At 39.5% G+C, this 20,000-nt stretch overlaps 1 protein-coding gene and 1 long non-coding RNA gene across 2 annotated transcripts in view; both read right to left on the bottom strand.

The window, feature by feature from the left end:
• The window catches only part of LOC145462314 (patched domain-containing protein 3-like), a 1,982-nt gene extending 296 nt beyond the window's left edge, over positions 1-1,686 (bottom strand). The window contains exon 1 of the mRNA XM_081445811.1: positions 1-1,686. This exon is cut by the window's left edge and continues 160 nt beyond it. Coding sequence (XP_081301937.1) covers positions 1-1,686 — 1,686 coding nt within the window.
• A 24-nt stretch (positions 1,687-1,710) lies between these two features.
• On the bottom strand, positions 1,711-19,846 carry LOC145462979 (uncharacterized). Its single transcript, XR_014041274.1, has 3 exons — positions 19,781-19,846; positions 5,330-5,391; positions 1,711-1,792 (listed from the first exon to the last, which is right to left on the bottom strand). It is a non-coding gene; the product is annotated as an uncharacterized LOC145462979 (long non-coding RNA).
• Positions 19,847-20,000: the final 154 nt, after the last annotated feature.

Raw genomic sequence — 20,000 nt, 5'->3', positions numbered from 1 at the left:
GATCCAGTTGTCAACTGGGCGTTCACTGTAGGAGGCATTACTCAACTTTGCACCAAATGCTTTCAGTTTTTTTCGCAGATCACTGTCGTTGTAACTGAGGCTTTCGGTAAAAATTATTTTAACACGTTTCTCGTCGAAGAATTTCCTCTCCATGTTTAGGAAAATTGCTGCTTCATGTTTTGAGGGTATCATTAATGGACTGTCAAATGCTCTGTCTTGTTCTAGGACTGAATACGTGCCACAAGCAACAATGCCTATGAAGAACATCAAAATGAGTGCAGAGCCTGATTTACTGCAAACAGCTTTTGCCCAAGTGAGCATAAACAGACAGCGAGTCGATGTATTCCATTCGGTGTCATCTTCTGGCGACTCAGGGTCATAAATGCCAGATCCAACTGCACGGCGACAAGGTGTTTCCTCAAAGTTGAATTTGCTCAGACAAAGAGTTAAACATGCCATGAGAAGAATGAGGAAGATGAGATAAAAGAATAGAATAGTGATCAAAACGACCAAGGTAAACTCCCTAAAAACAGGAAAAGATGACGTTTGTGCAAGACCAAATATAATAACGGAAACAAGATTGGATGTGGAGACGGCCATACCAGATTTTGTCATACAACTTGTAATTCTGTGCTCAACTGATGGTATATGCCTCTGTTTATGCATGTCCTGAATTAGGATTAATGCATCTGTGGCTCCTTTACAATACATAAAAATGGTGATCATCCACGACGATTGCCAGAGGTTATCAGTGACCAGATAACTTATGCTCAGTGAAGACACTAAGCCTGTGGCAATACATATTGTAACCAAGGAACTGAGGATAAGAATGACAGGACGTACTGATGTCATTGTTGTAATGATCATCAGAATAGAAATACAAAAGAGGGCTGCAAAGGTTATGGCTAGCGCCACAGAGTCAAAGGAAAACAGGTGAATGGCAACGTCATTATGGCTCTGAAACGACGTGAAATACAGTGATGTAAAAGCCATCTTTGAACGAAGGTCTTCCATCTTTCGAATGAACGATTCTTCCCATGATCGTATTGTCTGCAGGGATGGATCACCTTCCGGAGGGTTTTTCAGGTAGTAGATGAGTCTGATAGCTTTTGCAGAGATGTTTCCTTCCTTGTTGTTGTTGCTGCGTTGAATAATTTGAAGCCCATTAACAAATAAGTTTTGATCAAACTTGAATGTCCGGCCATCTGATAAAATTTTGCTCGAGTTTTTCCACTCTCTGAGAATAGTCTCTAAACAGAACTTGGTCTTCCCATTCACAGCACACAATTCTAAAGGGTTGGTCATCATGCATGAGGTATTCTGCAGCTGCGGTTTCACTTTTGATACCATGCAGACATTTTGAAAGTTTTCTAGGTTCAGAACCGTTCGATGGACGAGTTTTGCGTCTTCTAAGCAACCTTCAGAGAGCATGTTATTGCCCCTTTCTTCCATTGGAGCTAAGATCACCTCTACGTGTCTAGAGTTAATTGATGGGAAATATTCCGCCGCTGTCAAAAAATTCTTTCCAAGGCGATTATTTTCTGACATGAAGAATTCCTCCTCCAGGTTTGCAGGAGACATGAACAGAAATCCCAGACAGCTAACTGCTGTTAGGAGTAGGAACACTGTGATTATAAGCTTTGTCGGATGTTTGACTACCAAAATCCCAAGCTTTTCCAGGACCATCTGGTATTTGATGAGGATAAAGTGAAGACATATCACAAAACCAGCTGCAAGACTTGTTATTGACCACTTTTTTGGTTCTCCCTTCTTCCTGTTACGCCTGTTGGGGCTAAGAACAGAAAACTAATGCTGAGTACGCATCGTCTTCTCAGTTAATGAGTGCAAGTTAAGCCTAGAAAATGGTTGATTTTCTTAAACTATTTGCGCTGTGCTAGTGACTTCACGAAATTTAAGGTAGCGATCTTGGATAGTAAAATCAGTGATGCACAGGAAATAGCGTTGGATTACCAATACACCCAGAAGAGAGCAACAATGTGGCAAGACAAGACTTGGACGGCCAAGGAACAGCTGGAAGTGGTCCATGCTGCAGGAGATGGAAAGAGTGGGTTACTTCTGAGAGAGAGCCAAAGCATTGGCAAAGAAAACCTTTGTACATTGGAGGTACTGGTGGACACCCTATGCTCCCCCGAGGATGATAAAGGATAATGATGATGTTGGAGAGCTGACGTAATGAAAATGTCAACATAACGTTTGTTTTCACTAGAGATGCTTTCCTGGGTTTTGTTTGAAGTTAACTGAAGTTATATTTTCAATCGTGTAAACACAGTAGTAAACCTCAGTAAATGTCGACAAAAGCAAAAGTACGTCAACCGAGGTCGGTCGACAGTTGAATGCCTCATCAGGCATGGTTTAGCTCCGCCACACGTTCAGTGCGTAAAGAGGAGTAATAGAGATGACAATTCCTCCTAATAAAGTAAGTTTCAATTCAACAAGCAAAATGGTCTAAATTTACTGATGCTTTAATAAATAATAATAATAATAATAATAATAATAATAATAATTTTTGTACAAAATAAGTAACTCGATCATCACTCATCTGTTTTACATGGATGATTTGAAAACCTACGCCAAGTCTGACGAAGACCTGAAAGGCCTGCTCACAATCGTCAAAGGCTTCCGTGAAAATATAATGGAATTTGGGCTTGACAAATGCGCCAAAGCTACATTCAATTGAGGCAAGCTGGCAAAAACCGGAAACATCAGAATCGATGTTCACACCACCATACAAGATCTAGAGCAGGAGGGCACCTACAAATAACCAGGTGTGAATGAAGGAGATTGGATCCAACACGCAAAGATGAAAGAGAAAATTCGGAAAGAGTACTACCATAGAATACAGCTAATGCTCAAATCTGAACTTAATGCTGCCAACAGAATTAACGTAATTAACACTCTTGCTGTCCCAGTCGTCACTTGCAGTTTCAACACCATAAACTGGAAAATGGAAGAACTTAGGAAATTAGACAGAAAAACAAGAAAGTTCTTGACGATGGCAAAAATGAAAAAAGCTGAAATGGACAGGCTATATATCCCAAGAAGGGAAGGTGGAAGGGGCTTTGTATAATTAGAAACTACTTACGAAATTGGCCTCAACACATATCTCAACACCAAAGATAATTATCTCCTCAAAATAGCAAGGGATCATGACCGTGGCAAGAAACAATGTCCATACACCATCAAGCTGCATCATACAGTCGAGAACTCAGCTCACCAGAAGCTGAAGCGGTAGAGAATGAACCAACCATGAGCTATAGTTGCAGGGTCAAACTGATGGTCAGTATCCGAAAAGAACAAAGGAGAAGGATGTAGAGCAAGAACAAATCCATAATTAGCTGAGTACACCTGGCCTCAAATCAGAAACAGAAGGTTTCTTTATTGCTGTCCAAGATCAGTGCATTGAAACCAACTACTACTGAAACAGGACCCTGAAAGACAGCACCGACCTAATGTGCTGAACCTGTGGACAATTTCAAGAGACAGTTGACCACCTTGTCTCCGGATGTCCTGAACTTGCCAAGACAGAATACATAGAAAGACACAACAAAGCTGCAGCATATCTCCACTGGACATGCACACTCAAGAAGAAGAATCGTTTCTTGTAAAGAGAAGAAAATATTATAGTTGAGGTCTGTGGAAAAGACAATTAAAAGTTAGAATTTAAAGTGGCCTCATATATGAAGTACTGCTAAATATCTTCGCAGCCCGGGCTCCATGGTGGATGCTGTTTTTTGTGTTAGAAAAAGGTATTCTGCGAGATATCAGAATTTTCTTTCCACTATTCATCTAAAAAACTTTATAATTTAAGAGAGTTTGAGCCTTAACGCAGGGTCACTTTTTGTTTAGCATTGGACTATTTCGTTGGCAAAGTCAGAAATTTTATCGGTTCCCAATGTTTCTGAGCAGCACTGCTACACTTGCTTTCTGAGAAAAGCTCAAACCGTCAGTATGCACGCCACTGACTAGTTCCGTGAAAACAGCTCGAAACCTCGGCTAGCAGTAACCGTAGTAAACCTCTCTCGTGGAAACTGTCATATACACAACTTTTTACTCAGGGTTTAATCATAGCGAAATGTTACCGTAGACCTAAAATTAAGATACATTGACAAGATTTCAGCAAGTAAGTAATGTTTTCCGTTAGTTTTAACCGGCACGAAATTACTGTTCAAGATATATAAATTTAGGTAAGCCCAAAAGAGAAGCTCCTGGGCTATTTTTTACTGGACTCGACAAAATAATTTTCCATTCTGGTGTTAAGCAGCCAATATATTAAAAAAACATTAAAGATAAAAGCGGAGTATAAAATGTAGAAACCATGCAATTTCAACACGATAAGAAATCAAATTCAACCCCATGCGACAAAATACCAGAACTGATATACACCACAAAATGAAATGAAATCTGTAAGTAAACAAACGAAAAGGAGCCAGTCAAAGTGGTTATGAGCCACTCAACTTGGAAAATGAATCTTCTGTAAACAGTGACAATTTTGATGCCACTGACTGAGATTTGAATCTTTACGTCACATATCATTTATATATCAAGCTAGTGACATAAACAAGATGAGTCCCAAGATTATTAACATTGTTTAAAACCAAATTTTGGTTTATTACAATGTATTTAGCTCTATATCATAGTAGATCATGTAGTTAAGATCAAATCAAGCAGACAGCTTAATATATAAATATATACATACATACATACATACACACACACACACACACATACATACATATATATACATATATAACTGCAGACAGTACTGTTTCGGCCTTCTGGGCCTCATCAGTGCAGTGCTGAAGACTAGGATGGAGGCTAAGCTTAAAAAGCCGCCCCAAATACTAATCATCACTGGTGTAATATGTTAATATTTTGGGCCATTAACAAATGCTTTTGTATAGGCAAGGCATCTTGTGAGCTACAAATAGTCTACAAACAGCTAAAGAGCTGAAAGAGCTTGTGAAACTTGGTAATTGGTGAAAATGCGAGCTCTTTGTAACTATGTAATATTCAAAACCAGCAAAATTGTTTTTTTTTTGTGGGCAATAGCTTTTGCAATTTTTTTAAAAGCAAGACCTGGATAGTAAAAAGCGTTTGCTCAGTTTGTTTCTCTATGGATCCCCTACCACATTTTTTTTCCGGGAGGTTTTGCTGTGCACGAATATTTTTTGGAAATTGCTCAACCCCCCAAGCCCCCTCAAAAAAAATGGTCTGTCCCTAATGCGCTCGTACTTTAGTTGTAAAATAACTTTAGTGTTTAGTTCACGTAACTTTGAAGTACTGGTGTGTGAATTTGTACAGTACTTACTGGTAACTCTGTCCTTTCCACTCTGTGTCAGAAGTGTCCATCCTTGTGCAGGTGAACTGGGCCTTTAAAAGGAAGGAAACATGAAAAAAACAACCAATAATTTTGTCAGTGTCAATTAGTTCACCCTCCACTGAATCAAAAAGCAAAAAGGCTGAATACAATTTCCAGACTAGAGCTGGTAAGAACATCATAAATAAAAGTTTTGATAACTTGCTAATTCGCCATAAGCTTCAAACGCCCGGAGATTATCACGCCTAATGAAACCGCAAACCAATGGAACAACAGGACCTCCTAGGGTCTATGACAACAGATCAAGATTTCCCGGGAAAAGCATCGCATTGCAACATGTTTTTTTATCTCGCCCAGTGGAGTTCAATTCAGGATGGCGACGTAATATAATAGGCAAAGACGCCAAAGGCAAAGGCAAAGGCAAAACCCGCGCCAAAAAGGTTTAAGGCGGAAAATGTGCCGCTGAAAAACAAGACGTTGAGGAATCGACGGACAGCTTAAAAAATACCCTTATTGCTGAAATGAGTTTCCTTGGGTGGGTTTCATTTTCTTCATCACTTCCGCCAGATTCCGACGAAGAATCTTGTTTGCAGCCTGCACTGACGTTGACTTTGATTTTTAAGCTACTTGTTCCAAGGATATTCGAACGTTCCGGATCTTCAGCAGATGTCGAGATTGTCGAAGGCGTTTGGCCAAACCAACAGCCTTTGTCGCTTTCGGCAAGGTTTTCTTTTCTTTCCTTGACAATGTGGAGCTTTTTCTTTCTTCTTTGGGCCGGTTTTTTTCGTGTTCTTTACCCAAGGACTTTTTTCTGCTTTTGATTTTTCCATAGGAGTTAGCGTAGAGTTTCCACGTGGGAATTTTTGTCAAGTGCGTGATGTAAATAAAAAATATGCAAATGATATGAAATTCGAGCAATGAGCGTTTGCCGCGAAAATTTCCACAGGGTTCTCGCCCGTTGACAAGATTGTGACACCTTCCTAGTTTATTAACTTTATTTGAAAATACGTTTTTTCTAAATAACTCGGCCGCTATTTGAGATTTTTAATGTTTTTCTTTTGGAAACACTGGATAAAATGACGAACTTAAATTTTGTCCAATAAAAGAAAAAACGATTTTTTTGGCCTCTGAAGGTGGGAAGTAACCTTAAGTCAGTTTTTTTTTTTTTTTTTAAAAAACCTCTTAGTCAACGGGTCCGGGCTATGTTATGAGCGGGTTAGTGAGTGAGTGATTGATGTATGTATGTCACACCAATCAGATTGGGGCTACTAAAAACAAGCAAACAAATTGCCACTTGTAAAGGTGAATCACGTGTGTGAAGATTTCAGCCAGAGTTTAGATCAGCCATCTTTGGTTTTCTACAAACAGAAACAGGTATTCCTGTATTGACCTTATTCTGACATTGCCGATGCTGCGTTTACTATGGTTAAGCCTGGGACTTTGTAGATAGGGTTCAAAGAGTTCAGAATTCGATAATCAGCGGAGGAATCATAGCCTTTGGCATTGACTGACATGTCATCAACACTTTGTTTTTCACATTAAATGAATTTTTTTTGGTGATCTCTAAGATAGGAACAGTTGCTTTCAGTGCAAAATGCACTATTTGGATGGTGAGGGGACTTTCTTCTGTGATGGTATTCGCTAGGTTCCCATCGATATCATTTGCATTACGTGCGGTTCAGGAATTGGCGAAGTTTGCGCAAAATGTTTCAGTTCCTGAATGCAAGTCTCAATTAAGTAGTGCTGTTCACGGAATAATATTATCTCGTTAAAACATTTCTTAATAGAACCGATACTAAGATATTCATTTGAAGCGGTTTTCTCTCTCAAAACCAAAGAAATTAGACAGCTAGTTATTATGAATGAGAACACTGCTGAGTTTTGAAATTTGTTTTTGTTGCAGGTAAATGCAAAGGCTCGTTTTCACCAGAGCATAAGCATAAGCACTAGTGAAAACAGCCGCGACATAAACATAAGCATTAGCAGAAACATAAGAAGAACGAGCACACTTATTTGTCTTGTGCTGTTTTCACTAGTAATGTGCTCGGCATAAGCATGAGCACAAGAAAAACGAACAGTTCTGTTTTCCCTGTGCTTATGCTTATGTCGAGCGTAACAAGATAGTTTTATTTGTTAGTTTCAAATGGTAACTTGACACTTGTTTTTCACGCACGAGTGTTTGCAATTAAAACTGACCGCTGTGGACTGACAGGAAAGCTTAAAACTCTTAAGAGACCTTTAGTTAACAAATAAAGAAGCCTAAGCTGTGTGTTACACTGTGATAAAACACATCGGGCATTTGAGAACACGAGGGAAATGTAGAAAACACAAGCTGCAGGTGGGTGTTTTGCACATTTCTCGAGTGTTCTCAAAATGTCTGGAGTGTTTTATCACAGTGTAATACATGGCTTAGGCTTCTTCATTTGCTTTACAATATAGAGGTAATGCGACGAAAAACAATAAAACACTCTTTTTCTATGTTTTATACTCTGATAAAACATGGGCTTTTGCCCAACCGGAGCGCACGCAGGGTCTTATCTATATTATAATAAGCGATATATTCCACTGAAATAGCCAACTTGTCAAAGGATTTGTTCATAGCGATTCATGGAGAGATTTTGTGATATTGAGGGAGACTTTGTTTTGATATCAGACTTCTTTGTGATTGAACTGCAACGCTGTGTCATGAACCCGAAGGACATTATCATTGTTTCTAACTCATTCCCCACCCCTCTCTTAATTCTCATCAGCCCAGGTGTTCTTGATGTTTCCCTTTACCATTTTGATCTCTCTAAAGGTGTTTTTGTCCTAGGCACAATGCAGCCAGAAAATACCTTTGTAATACTCCCTAGAACATGCAACCACAACGGCACAAAAAGCGAAGCTTCACTTCCGCTAATAATAAGAAACGACAAGACGCCAACTCAGGTGAGTTTAAAGGGAAATTTGACTGCCGTAACAGTCTCAATCGTTAACTGATAATGACGCAAACATACTGAGCTTGGGTCACCTGTACAGGAAGTCATTGACGTCGTCATAACAGAAATTTTGACATCTGATGCTCGCGTGACGTACCTCTCTCGATATTCTGACCTTGGTAGTACTTCGCACAAAAAAGGCTTTTGCATGTAGTTAACATTGTCACTGGTATTAATAGTGTCAATCAAAGGAGACCTATCGTCAAACTCGTGGATTAAGTAATCTAGAGATAAAACATGTTGGTGAACTTGCAATTACTGGTGTATATTTAAAGGCTGTTAAAACAAGCTGGGTTCGTACCATGCAAGGTCGCACTTATCTCACAAAGCATAGGCTTTTTTCGTTGGCTTTTGCTGCACACATATTACAGAATAGCTAGGGTGCCAAAATTGCAGCTGAACAGAGAGTGGTAAAGGCTAAGGGTTCTTGGGTCACAGAGGACACTTGTGCCAAAGAAATCATAGAGTACTCTCCTCCCCCCCCCCCGACACACACACACACACACATACACCCTGATCTTGATGTTTGTCTACCTGCTGAACGCCGAATGCACTGTTTGCTTGCAGTTTAGTAGTTTCACTCATGTTTGCTTGCGGTTAGCTTTTGTTTGTTAAGGACAGCATTATATTGCATATGGCCCTGTCCAACAAATAAAAGCTAACCGCAAGCAAATACAAGTGAAACAAACCGCAAGCAAACAGTGCATTCTTTAATTTGCTACACATCACATCCCACGCGAGGTCAGTCAGTAAACTCAAATGACACGCAATACATTCAAGAAACAAATGATGTCAATGTTCAATCAGAGTTAATTTAGTAGCCACGTGCAAACTTACAGCTTGTGGGCAGGCTCTTCACGGAGTCAAGATATTGGGAAGAAGGGAAAAAGACTTAATAACAACACGTACATGTATATAGGAATATTATCTATTAAAGAGCAAGTGAATAAGAATCTGCAAATTTCCCCTGCCAGCGAGTAACCGTTCGCTCTGGTTTAGGCTCGCACCAAGAAACGGGCCAAATTGACCACAGAAAAGCGATTGCGTGACACGGGGTAGGTTATAACATGACATGTTATCAGAGGGTCGTACAAGGGGGTCTATGACATGGTTTGTGAACGGAAAAAATTGAGGATCACAGATCATAGAAATAAAAATTTTGTTTTCTCGCATCACAAAAACAACCAAGTAAGATACTCCTTTTAATAACCTGTTCTTACACTAGAAAGAGTGTTTGAAGAAATAAAAATCGTGAAAGGCTAAGTCAAGGCTCCATATTGCAAATGGCATGTCCAAGCCACTCTCGATACACGACTCTAACCTTTCAGAGGACCCGCGTCTCAAAATCACGTACAATTGAGTGGTGAAATCACGACTATCGGTGAATAATTCAAGTTCTTCACAGGTCACGCAAAACCTTCCGGTCACGGATCACGAAGAATAATTTCCAAAATTTACGTTTCACAGAAAATAAAATCAGCTAATCACGCATCACGAGAATACCCCTGTACGACCCTCTTATCACTTATTTGACGAAAAAACAGTCTTTCTTCTTAGTCTGCATTTTGTACCTAGTCTGCATTTTGTACCCGAACTGCAGTCTGCATTTTGTACGTACTGACCGATTCCTGAGTGCTGGCGCCACATGAGTATTTCAGACATTTCATTGACTTTGCAAATCGCAAAACTTGGCGAGTCTTTTATTGAAGGTTTCACGAGAAACCAACACTTGTTTCCAGTTGTTTATTCATCTCTGTCAAACTCGGTTTTTCGTCTCAAAGAACGCTGTGCCAGTAAAACGACAGAACGAGAAAGAGAACCATGTGTTCCTGCCAAAATAACGCTATTTCCGGTTAAGTATGAGCTCTACTTACAGAAGAAACACGTCATTCGGAAGTGGAGTATTTCGCTGGAAAACAATTTATCAATGGTGTAGTGTCGAAAGTAGCCACAGTATCACATCAAGAAAATCAGCGAAAACGGTTCCTTTTACTGGCTAAGTTGAGTTATGCATTTTGACCTGCTAATTCTCTTGTCCAATCCAGCGTCACACAGTCAGAATAAGATCTTTTTGCATTGTTGACCTTAGGCCTCAGTTGTTTTTTGCTTGGTCTTCACTAGCAGCGCATCTCGATTCGCTAAAGGAGCTACGTCACAGTTTGCGCATCTGGAAAAGGTTTAGGCTAAACTTTTCAAGTGTAGCGTTTGTAATCCGTGTCAATCCTCTCCATCCTTAACCTTCCTTGTTTCTTTATGGTTTATTATAATCTCTTTGATGACTTTTTTAACTTAGTAAACTGTAACTCAAAATAACACGACTGAATTCTTCGTGTTGGCTACTTCCTACTTTGCAGCTAGCAGTGGAATTTGGAATTTTAAACTGAAATGCCCAGCCTGCGAACGCAGACATATTTCCGGTTGTCGCTTGTCTCTGCCGAAAAATAACGTCTGCGAACTCTAGCCACGAGAATGATTTCTGTGACGTCAAAACTTTTGTTTTGTTGTTGACCAATAAAATTCACCGATAGAATATGACACTCGCGTACATATACCTTAAGCTTTAAAGTGCAACTAACCCCCCAATTTTTTTTCCTTTAACGAAAACTACTAGTTTTCTATATTACTTCAGCAAAAAAATTATCTCGATTGATAAAATCCCTGCGATTCTGCAGGCGTTTGAAGTTGTAATTTCTTGCCCGACGACCGAGCATGGTGGGATCTGGGTCGGGCCTCTTCTGACGTCATCGAAGGACATGGCTCAAAACACTCCAGAGACGTTTGACTGGGTTTTGAGCGCTGTGAAAACATATTTGGGGTATTAGTAGTTCATATTTTATCGAAAACGAACAAGACTTTTAAATGAAAGCACTGTATCATCTAGCAATACAATTCGGAGTCTAGCCACGATTAGCACGGCTACGGTGTATATATATTTTTTCGATTTCGAAGTGTGGGTCGCAAGTCGAGCCCGCCACACTGACAATCACGATCGACAATTTGCCGGCCATTTTGGCATATAAAGGTTAAAACCATGGATGAAGAGTTAACTTACAATTACTGAGGAGTTATAAAAATGTCAATGAACACGAATATATTCGCAGAAAAATTCATCTTTTCGCTTCGTTATTGCAGACTTGCCATATGTACACAAGGTCAATTACTGAATTAGTTTTGTATGAACATATAACGCTGCGTCTCTAAGTCCGGCAGCCGGACAGGTTTTTCAAAATACTCCGTGTCCGGCAGTGAAAATTATTTTTTACAAATTTCAGTTAACATTGTCAAATCCTTGTTTATATGGCTGAATACTAATTTTGGTGAGCCCGGCACCCGGTATATCGGGATTTGTAACGTAGACTATTATAAAGTGACTGGCAGTCAAAACGTTTGAATAGCTATCCGGTTAGCCTAAAAAGCACTCCGGTTAGCCTAAAAAGCACTCCGGTTAGCCTAAAAAGCACTCCAGTTAGCCTGAATAGCACTCTGGTTAGCCTAAATAGCTCTCCGGATAGCCTATTTACGGTTAGCTTTCAATAATGCTAAAGGTAACTCTATAAATAATTAAAAAAATTCCGAAATTTGCCGGCTAGTCGCCATGGCGCAGTGGTCATGAGTGTCGCTTGCCATGCCGGCGACTCGGGTTCGATTCCTGATGGGGTCGCCTGTCTTTAAGTGCTTTTTACCGTGTTTTACTTTATAAAAAAATTTCTAAGTCTAACTGCCGGACATGGAGTATTCTAAAACACCTGTCCGACTGCCGGACAAGTAGCCACAGCGAACATATAAACATTGTGAGTTACACAAATTTGCATATTTCGTTCTAGTAACTTAACAAAAGGTTCAGTATGGTATAAATGAATGCATTTCTCCTTCACTGTTCTTTTGTTTTAACCTGAGTGTTGCATTACGGTCGAAAACAAGCACATTCTCCTTTCAGCGCTACAATCTCCGTCCGTAAAGTCGAATCTTTATGGTTTGTTTTACTTTCCTTATATATACTTATCAATGCTCGATTTGTCTTAAGTTTGCAACTGAAACAGATATATCTCTTTGCTCAAAGAACAAAGCAATTGTGTATGCAAAAGGGCCTTTGAGAAACTCAGCCGCATTGTTGACCTCGTGCGTGTAGCTTGCATGTGGTTGTATATAAAATCCAAAAATACATAGCTAGTTCAGCAGTTTGAAGCCTCACTAATCTTAATCACTTCGTTGTGGGACGTACGTGTCGTTGACTCTTCGATTACAATACTCTCTATTTGGAGGGCAAAAAACGCGATGCGATTGACTTGCCGTATATTTATCTCACCTAGTTTTCATTGTTTTGGTCTGCGACTCTGGGGCTCGTTTTGATAGAATAGTCAGATGGCTCTCAGCTTATCCCAAATTCGTGTCTTATCTACCCTGACGATGTCGAGCTTTGCACTAGAAGCTAGAGTATAATATACAGGCCATGAAAATCTCTAGGTTTTTACAGTAGCGGTGAACCCGAGATCAAAGAACTGCTCGATGGCTCCCTGTTTCGGTCCGCCTTCGTACAAGTCAGCACACTTCTTTCGTCTTTTTTCCCCGTTTCTGGACGAGTGCCATCGATGCAGAGGTATCGAAGAAAGAGGACAGCTCTCTCCTGAGCTTGCTGCACTGCTACTCCCTCCAACAACACATCTACCTTACATTCTGCAACGATTTTGAATCACACTATCGCATGTTCCCATACATTCTCCTCATAAGCAAAACATTGTTGGTCGTTCGATGACGTCACAGCCAACTCGCCCCACTCTTCGCTATTGCTCGGCCATGGGGCGCGGAAACAGCCAATTTTAGGAACTTTGAAAAATCATAGGAAATTAACGAAAGTAGTTACAACGATAATTTTTTCGCAGTGGTGATCAGAAAAACAAGGAGATTTATATAAGCGAAAAAACAATTTGGGGGTTAGTTGCACTTTAAGATCAAAATACGACAACACGTGTCTTGGAACTGCCGATGTAAACACACAGCTAGGAGGAATTTCAATACAATAAGATATGAAAATGCGAATATAAAAACAAGGTTACTACGCTAGCCTCGCAACATACTCTTACATCGGCAATCACTAAATAGAACAGAACTTACCAGTGGCAAATGACATGTGCTTCATCTACAGTGACAGCTCTGACTGAATTTTGGTAAATATCGCTTGACAACATTTTTCGCCACTTTGTCTCACCTAACCGAGACTCTGGTGAACCGTAAACGATGGAATAACCTCCATTTTCAACTGCTCTGATCTCTAACTCGGAGCTAATCTCACTGAGTGATATTGCGCTTATTCCACGTGAATTTAAGCGGCTGACTTGGTCCTTCATCAGGTTAATCAGCGGCGAAACAACGAGTACAATGTTCTTCTCACCAGTTGGATCCACACAAGAATACACAATGGGCAAAGCCTGAAATACAACAGACTTTCCAAATGCAGTTGGAAGATTTACAAAAACATCGCTTTTCGATTCAAAAACAAATCGCAAGGCTTTCTCTTGATGCTTATTGAGGCTATCAAACCCGAAAACTTCGCAAACCTTCCTCAACACATCCTCGGCCATTTTTTGACACGCGTTTGCGAGAGCTCCACGCACGATTTCTGCGTGTTACCTCTTCGGATATGCAAGGTGAAATGTGATTGGTTGCTGACGTCACGGGAATCTTTCTCGTGGCTCGAGTTCGCAGAAGTTATTTTTCGGTGGAGACAAGCGACAGCCGGAAATACGTCTGCGTTCGCAGGCTATGAAATGCCATGCCAACCGCTGAGCGGTATTCCTCTAAAACTGGACTTATTGCTAGTAAAAGGCAAAAAGACGTCATCGGGACTGAAGAAAAGCTCTCGGATCGCGGGCAAAAGCGTGAAAAAGCAATTTCGTAACGCCTAGGGACGGGGGGAGGGTACTCCCAGAAAATTTGGGTGGGCGTGTGCGTACCGCTTCCCAAAACCCTTACCCTATTTATGACCAAATCAGCGATAATCCCTACCCTATTTATGACCTGACCAAAAATTCGAAACCTTATTTATGACCTGACCCTTAAATCAAAACCTGTTTCAGACCTGCGTTATAATTAGTTCCTTAGTTCAGACCAATGTTAAATTACCGTAAATATAATTTGTGAAGGGCTTTTGTTGATTTTCTTTTCGGTACTGATAAAAAAGTGGCTTCTTCTTAAAAACATACCCATATCAAGGCTACAGTGTAAAAACCATACCCTATTTATGACCAAAATGTCCAAAATCAGCTAAAATCGATATCCTATTTATGACCAAAACGGCTAAAAAATGCAAAAATAATTGTGTGATCACACTTGAATGTGTGATAAAAGCGTGATTCCTAAAATCACACTTTTTCACACTTTTAATCACACTTGTCATGTGTGATTCACACATAAGAAGTGTGATAAGTGTGATCAGCAAAGTGTCTAAGTGTGATTTTGCAGGCTTTGATAACTCAATCACACCTTTCTTCATTAGACAAAAATAAAAGAAATTCAACGAGTCGTTATGCCAAGAGAGTGTGATATTTTAGGGAGATTGCATGAAGTACTGTACTTTTGTATATTTTTAAAAGTAATCCAAATACCCCTTATTCCAAAATGGCCACCATTTTAGTATTCTTTTGTTTACTTGCAAATTAGCCCTTGTTGCCTCGTTCTTAAACTCGAAATTCAAAAGAATATTTTCCCTTAAACGAGGCAATAAGGGCTGATTTGCAAGTAAACAAAAGAATACTAAAATTGCGGCCATTTTGGAATAAGGTGTATGAAACCTTAAGATTTTAAAGCCAAGAACACTAGAGTTAGCATATTATATCAGTAAGTAGTGGCTGAGTAATGAAGGGTGTGGACAAAACGTGGGGTAGGCCATGGCCTAGGCCATGGCCTAGGCCATGGTGTACCCTGTGGCCTACCCTATGGCCTACCGGTGGTCAGATTTTTAACAACATAACAGAGTCGAATGAGTAAGGTGGCATAAAATTATATCCCTCGTGGTTTCTTGTATCCCTCTAATAGGGGTATACTAAAAAGTCACTAACTAACACTAACACAAACAGTTACAAATGCCATTCATTACATGTTTACACTAGCACTCCACTATACGTTACAAACTGCCAGTCGGTATGGATTGTGGAGCCGCCATTTTGGATATTCTCAGTGACCATGTAATATTGGCCCTTCCCCCGGGGGGAGGGGGGAGTCCCATATATAAATGACGGGGATGCTTGCCATATCTTTAGGGGTTAAAAACACAGTTTTGGTTCCTCTTAGGGTGTTTAGCCTCGAAAAGGTCCACAGCGGGAGCTTTTGAGAAATATGACAGGAGATAATGTCTTATGTAAGAATTGGTACCTCTTATGGGAGAAAAAAAATTTCTCTTGGAGGTTCTTTCCAAAATTTGTGACCAGCATCCCCGTCTTTTTTATGATTGGGAGTCTCCCCCAGGCCCTTCCCCTCCCTCTTAACATGCCATTATGGTTGATTGCTTGGCTGGGGAAGCTAGACATCGAGGACAACGAGAAATAGGATGTTTCAGGGCTGCGTGCTGTAAGATTTGCATTGTTTCATTCCCTCCGATGTTGAGAATCATGTTAGTGATTTTTTAGTATACCCCCATGTCTCTTAATTATATCTAAGGGGGCCGCTGTAATTGGCTAAGCTGTAGCAGCTCCCCTGGCCATTTTGTTTTGTTTTGCTGTGTCTTTTTTTTGTTTTTTTTGTTTTTTTGTTTGTTATTTTTGTTTTTGTTTTTGCTTCCTCTTCTTTTTCTTTTTCTTTATATGTAATAGAAGGCCGAAGGTTAATAAATAAATAAAATAAATAAATACATTTGAGGGATATAATTTTATGCCACCTTCCTTGTTCGACTCTTACTGATGTTTTGTTTATGTTTTTAAAAATCCGACCACCGGTAGGCCATAGGGTAGGCCACAAGGTAGGCCATGGCCTACCCCACATTTTGTCCACACCCAATGATGAATGAGTTAACTATAGTTTTGTTTATGTACTCTCTTGTTTTCTGTCTATTAAAGTGCCCACTTCACATGGAATCTTAACCTGTACAAACAGTTTCATTATTAGGTTAATTATAATGCATTATTAATTGCACTAGCTGAGGTAGTACATTATTTCTCTTACCCTTGCAAGATGAATTCCCTGCTTTTGGGAATAATTTTTTCTGGGAATTCCTAGGAATGCTATTGGAATTTCAAGGAATTGCATAGTTTATTGTCTAATCAGTGATTCTTATTAAAAACCTGATGGTACAATATTATCATAAATACCAGCAATGTGGATATAAAGCTAGGCCCCAACGTTCCTGTCTTTATCATGACTACTGCATTAACTTCATCCTTCTCATAAAAAGGTCGATATTTTGCAGCTCTGTAGTAGTAAAATATTTTGGGATAACTATGCACTTCTGCAAATGATTTCTAAATACTTTCCAGCCTTTGGGAGGTCTCTAAATTGTGTAAAGATCTCTGAAAAGCCTAGTTCTTTTGTGGGATTCGAACATGCCAGAAACGAGCCGCCATCTTGGATTTGAATGCTGGTAGACCCTGGGAATGAGTGCTACAACAACCCATGATGCAATGCTCTGAATCAAACAGTCAAACTACTTTGCAGCAGGTCAATTTTACTGAGCTTACTGATGTTTAAAAGCAAGAGAGTTTGGATCTTTTCGCTCTAGGAACAATTGTAAGTATAAAGAATCGCAGACCTTCTTGGATTAAGACTCTATATAGTGTTTTTGATGATCAGTACTGTAATGATTTATAATACATCACTAAACTCGATCTTGGCAAATACAAGCAGCCAGACCTTCTCGAAGGTCCCGAAAAGTTTTCGCACCCGGAAAGCCGTAGCAAAATCTCAAACCTTATGATTACAGAGCTGTTTTATTCACATATTCTTAATATAAACAGAGGTTCTCTTCATACAAGAAGTTTCAGGCGTATACACCTCTCCGTTTTTAGATACAGATGTACTAAAACTGGTTTTACGGGCCCGAAAAGTGCCCGGAACTTTCGAGAAACGGGCTCCTGGTTTGGATTTTTGTCTTTTTTCTTGTCCATTTCTGCTTTTAATTATTGTGTTACAGTCATAACTTAAACCAAAAAGAATTGAAAGCTTGTCATAGAACCTGATATGAAATCATGTTTCTGTTATGAGCGATTGCTTTTAATTTACATGTAGCCTTAAGTGGTGAAACTGAACAAAACCTATCATGTTAATTACATGTTGCGGTGTGCTTTCGTTCTAGTTGTTGAAGCGCAAAAGCTTGAAGCATGTATTCACAAACAGAACTACATCAGTGCATGGTTTAAAAGCTAAGTGAGAATCGATTCACAATACTGTCAGTATAATTTCCATCATAAGCTGTGGGATCTGAAGGAAAATATACAGCAGTCTTCAGGGCAAAACTTCCAGCTTTGAATTTGAAGCTAAATCTTCAAAAAATGTTAGTAAGGTTAAATATGTAGGCCATATTAGAGAAACCTTCAAATGTGGCAAATAAAATAAATTTTGAGCAGAAACAAGATGTTCCAGCTGGTCTTTAATCTGGTGTGGGCTCCTCCTTTGCATACTCGACAGATATCATGTCAATATATTTTTATAAGTGTACAGTAATGAAGGTTTAATTCATTGTATTTTGTTGCAGTAACTGCAATGTTTAAATTGTTGTTTACGTCTCGTTATTTCATATTTTTGTTATAATTCTGGGCTTTTGCCTCAGCTGTTTTTATGTATTACATTTGCAATTTCATAAAACTCACTGTTCATGCAGTGACTATAATTATGTGGCTATCATATGTTCTATGCAACAGAGAAGTGTGATTTAAGTGTGAAGAGATGTGTGATTCAAGCAAAGTCACACAAAGTCACACAATTTTTTCACACATTTTTCACACTATATCACAAATTGCAGAAGTGTGATTTGAAGTGTGAAAAAGTGTGATTTTAGTGTAATTTTTGTGTGATTCACACTTCTTATAAAAAAATCACACGTGTGATCACACATCTTTCACACTTCTTTCACACTGTATATCACACATTGCAGAAGTGTGATTTGAAGTCTGAAAAAGTGTGATCTTAGTGTGATTTTAGTGTAATTCACACTTCTTATAAATAATCACACGTGTGATCACACATTTATTTTTGCATGAGTAATTTAAATTAACCCTTTGGGGCTGCACATACCTATATAGCCCACATAAGGGAGTACCCCCCCCCCCCGAGGCCTCAGGATCAGAAACAATCGCAAATGTCCCCCAAGAGACAAACATTCCAAATTCTCTGGTAAAAAAAAAAAAACGTAGGATATATTTCAAGCCTGCAAATAATTTTTGTCTATAAGCAGGTCATTTGTCAGGCCAAAGACAAGTTTTGACCCGACAAAAAGCCAGTCTGGTCGGACATTTTTTTTTTCTGTTGTTAGAAATTAAAAATAAGAGACATTTGAGACATTTTGGTATGTCAGTGTAGACCCTTCGCCAAAATGTTGGTTGCAAATTCGAATTGCTTAAAAGCAAAGTCAATTGAGTGTAAAATTGATACTAGCAACAGAAAGGGGACCTTTACATTAAGTCAGGTATTATTTTACCGTTAAAAATTGACAAATTTACAAACGTTTGTACCCCTAGTTTGCCTTCACTCACTTGACCACACGTGTGTTCCGTATTTTCCCGCGTACCAAGTTTCCCAGAAAACCACGGGAAAATCCCGCGTAGACAGCTTGTCAGTATAAAAACTCACAATAGTATTCAGAGACTTGAAAATTGGCTGAAATGAATTCTTCGACTTTTTCTGAAGGCAAGTTTCCCCTGAAAAGTTTCGGGGTCAATTGAATAAAAAATTTGCGCAATTAGATGAAATTCGAATTGGAAGTGGTCGTGACTGGTGACTAGTCTACAAAGCGTGACTGATTTGTGCATTTGCACGCTTTTCACAAAGACATGTCTACGGCACGGAAACTAATTCAAACTATATTGAATCACAGACTGTCCGACCAGACTAAGCTTTTACCTGTCAAAACCTCAAATTTACCGGACAATTGTCCGATGACGGCCTGTTATTTGCAGGCTTGTATTTTTTGAAGAGATAATGTCAATTACCGTTTTGTTGTCGAGAGAAAATCTTGAATCTACTTGAAGCGGTTCTGTGCAATGAAAAACCGATCGAGTCTGACAGCGAAACCAAGATCGCTTTGGAAACTAATCAATTATTACTGTTGAGAGTGTTTCTTCGAGCAGATAATCCAACAGTATAGGGGGATATGTCTTACAGTTTTGGCAAGTTTCTGGACGAGCCAAACTTATCTCCTACTACGATCTGCTAGTAGTTAGGTCGCGCTATAAAATTCCAGTAGGTTTTCACTTTAACGGTTAGTTTCCTTGACTTGAAGTGTAATAAAAGAACAAACTGTGAGCTCATAATGTTTTCCTACCTTTCTCCTCTTACAGAGCAAAGCTCAGATCATCTCTCTAAAGTTGGATTATTCTCGCTTTTCCTGTACTTGTCTCTCTTAGAGTGACACGAAGTGAAAGTTATGAGACTTTTCTACCTTGCAGCGGCGTAAGCAGCCAATCACGACGCTTCAGCACCAAAGGACGTTTGCACGAAGTTCCGTCTCACGTACGAATGTTTCCCTTTTCCCCCAGTTTTTT

Source organism: Orbicella franksi, chromosome 12, assembly GCF_964199315.1.
Source record: "Orbicella franksi chromosome 12, jaOrbFran1.1, whole genome shotgun sequence".
NCBI classification, from domain to species: Eukaryota; Metazoa; Cnidaria; class Anthozoa; order Scleractinia; family Merulinidae; genus Orbicella; species Orbicella franksi.
This window is presented reverse-complemented; position numbering and strand designations above follow the sequence as displayed.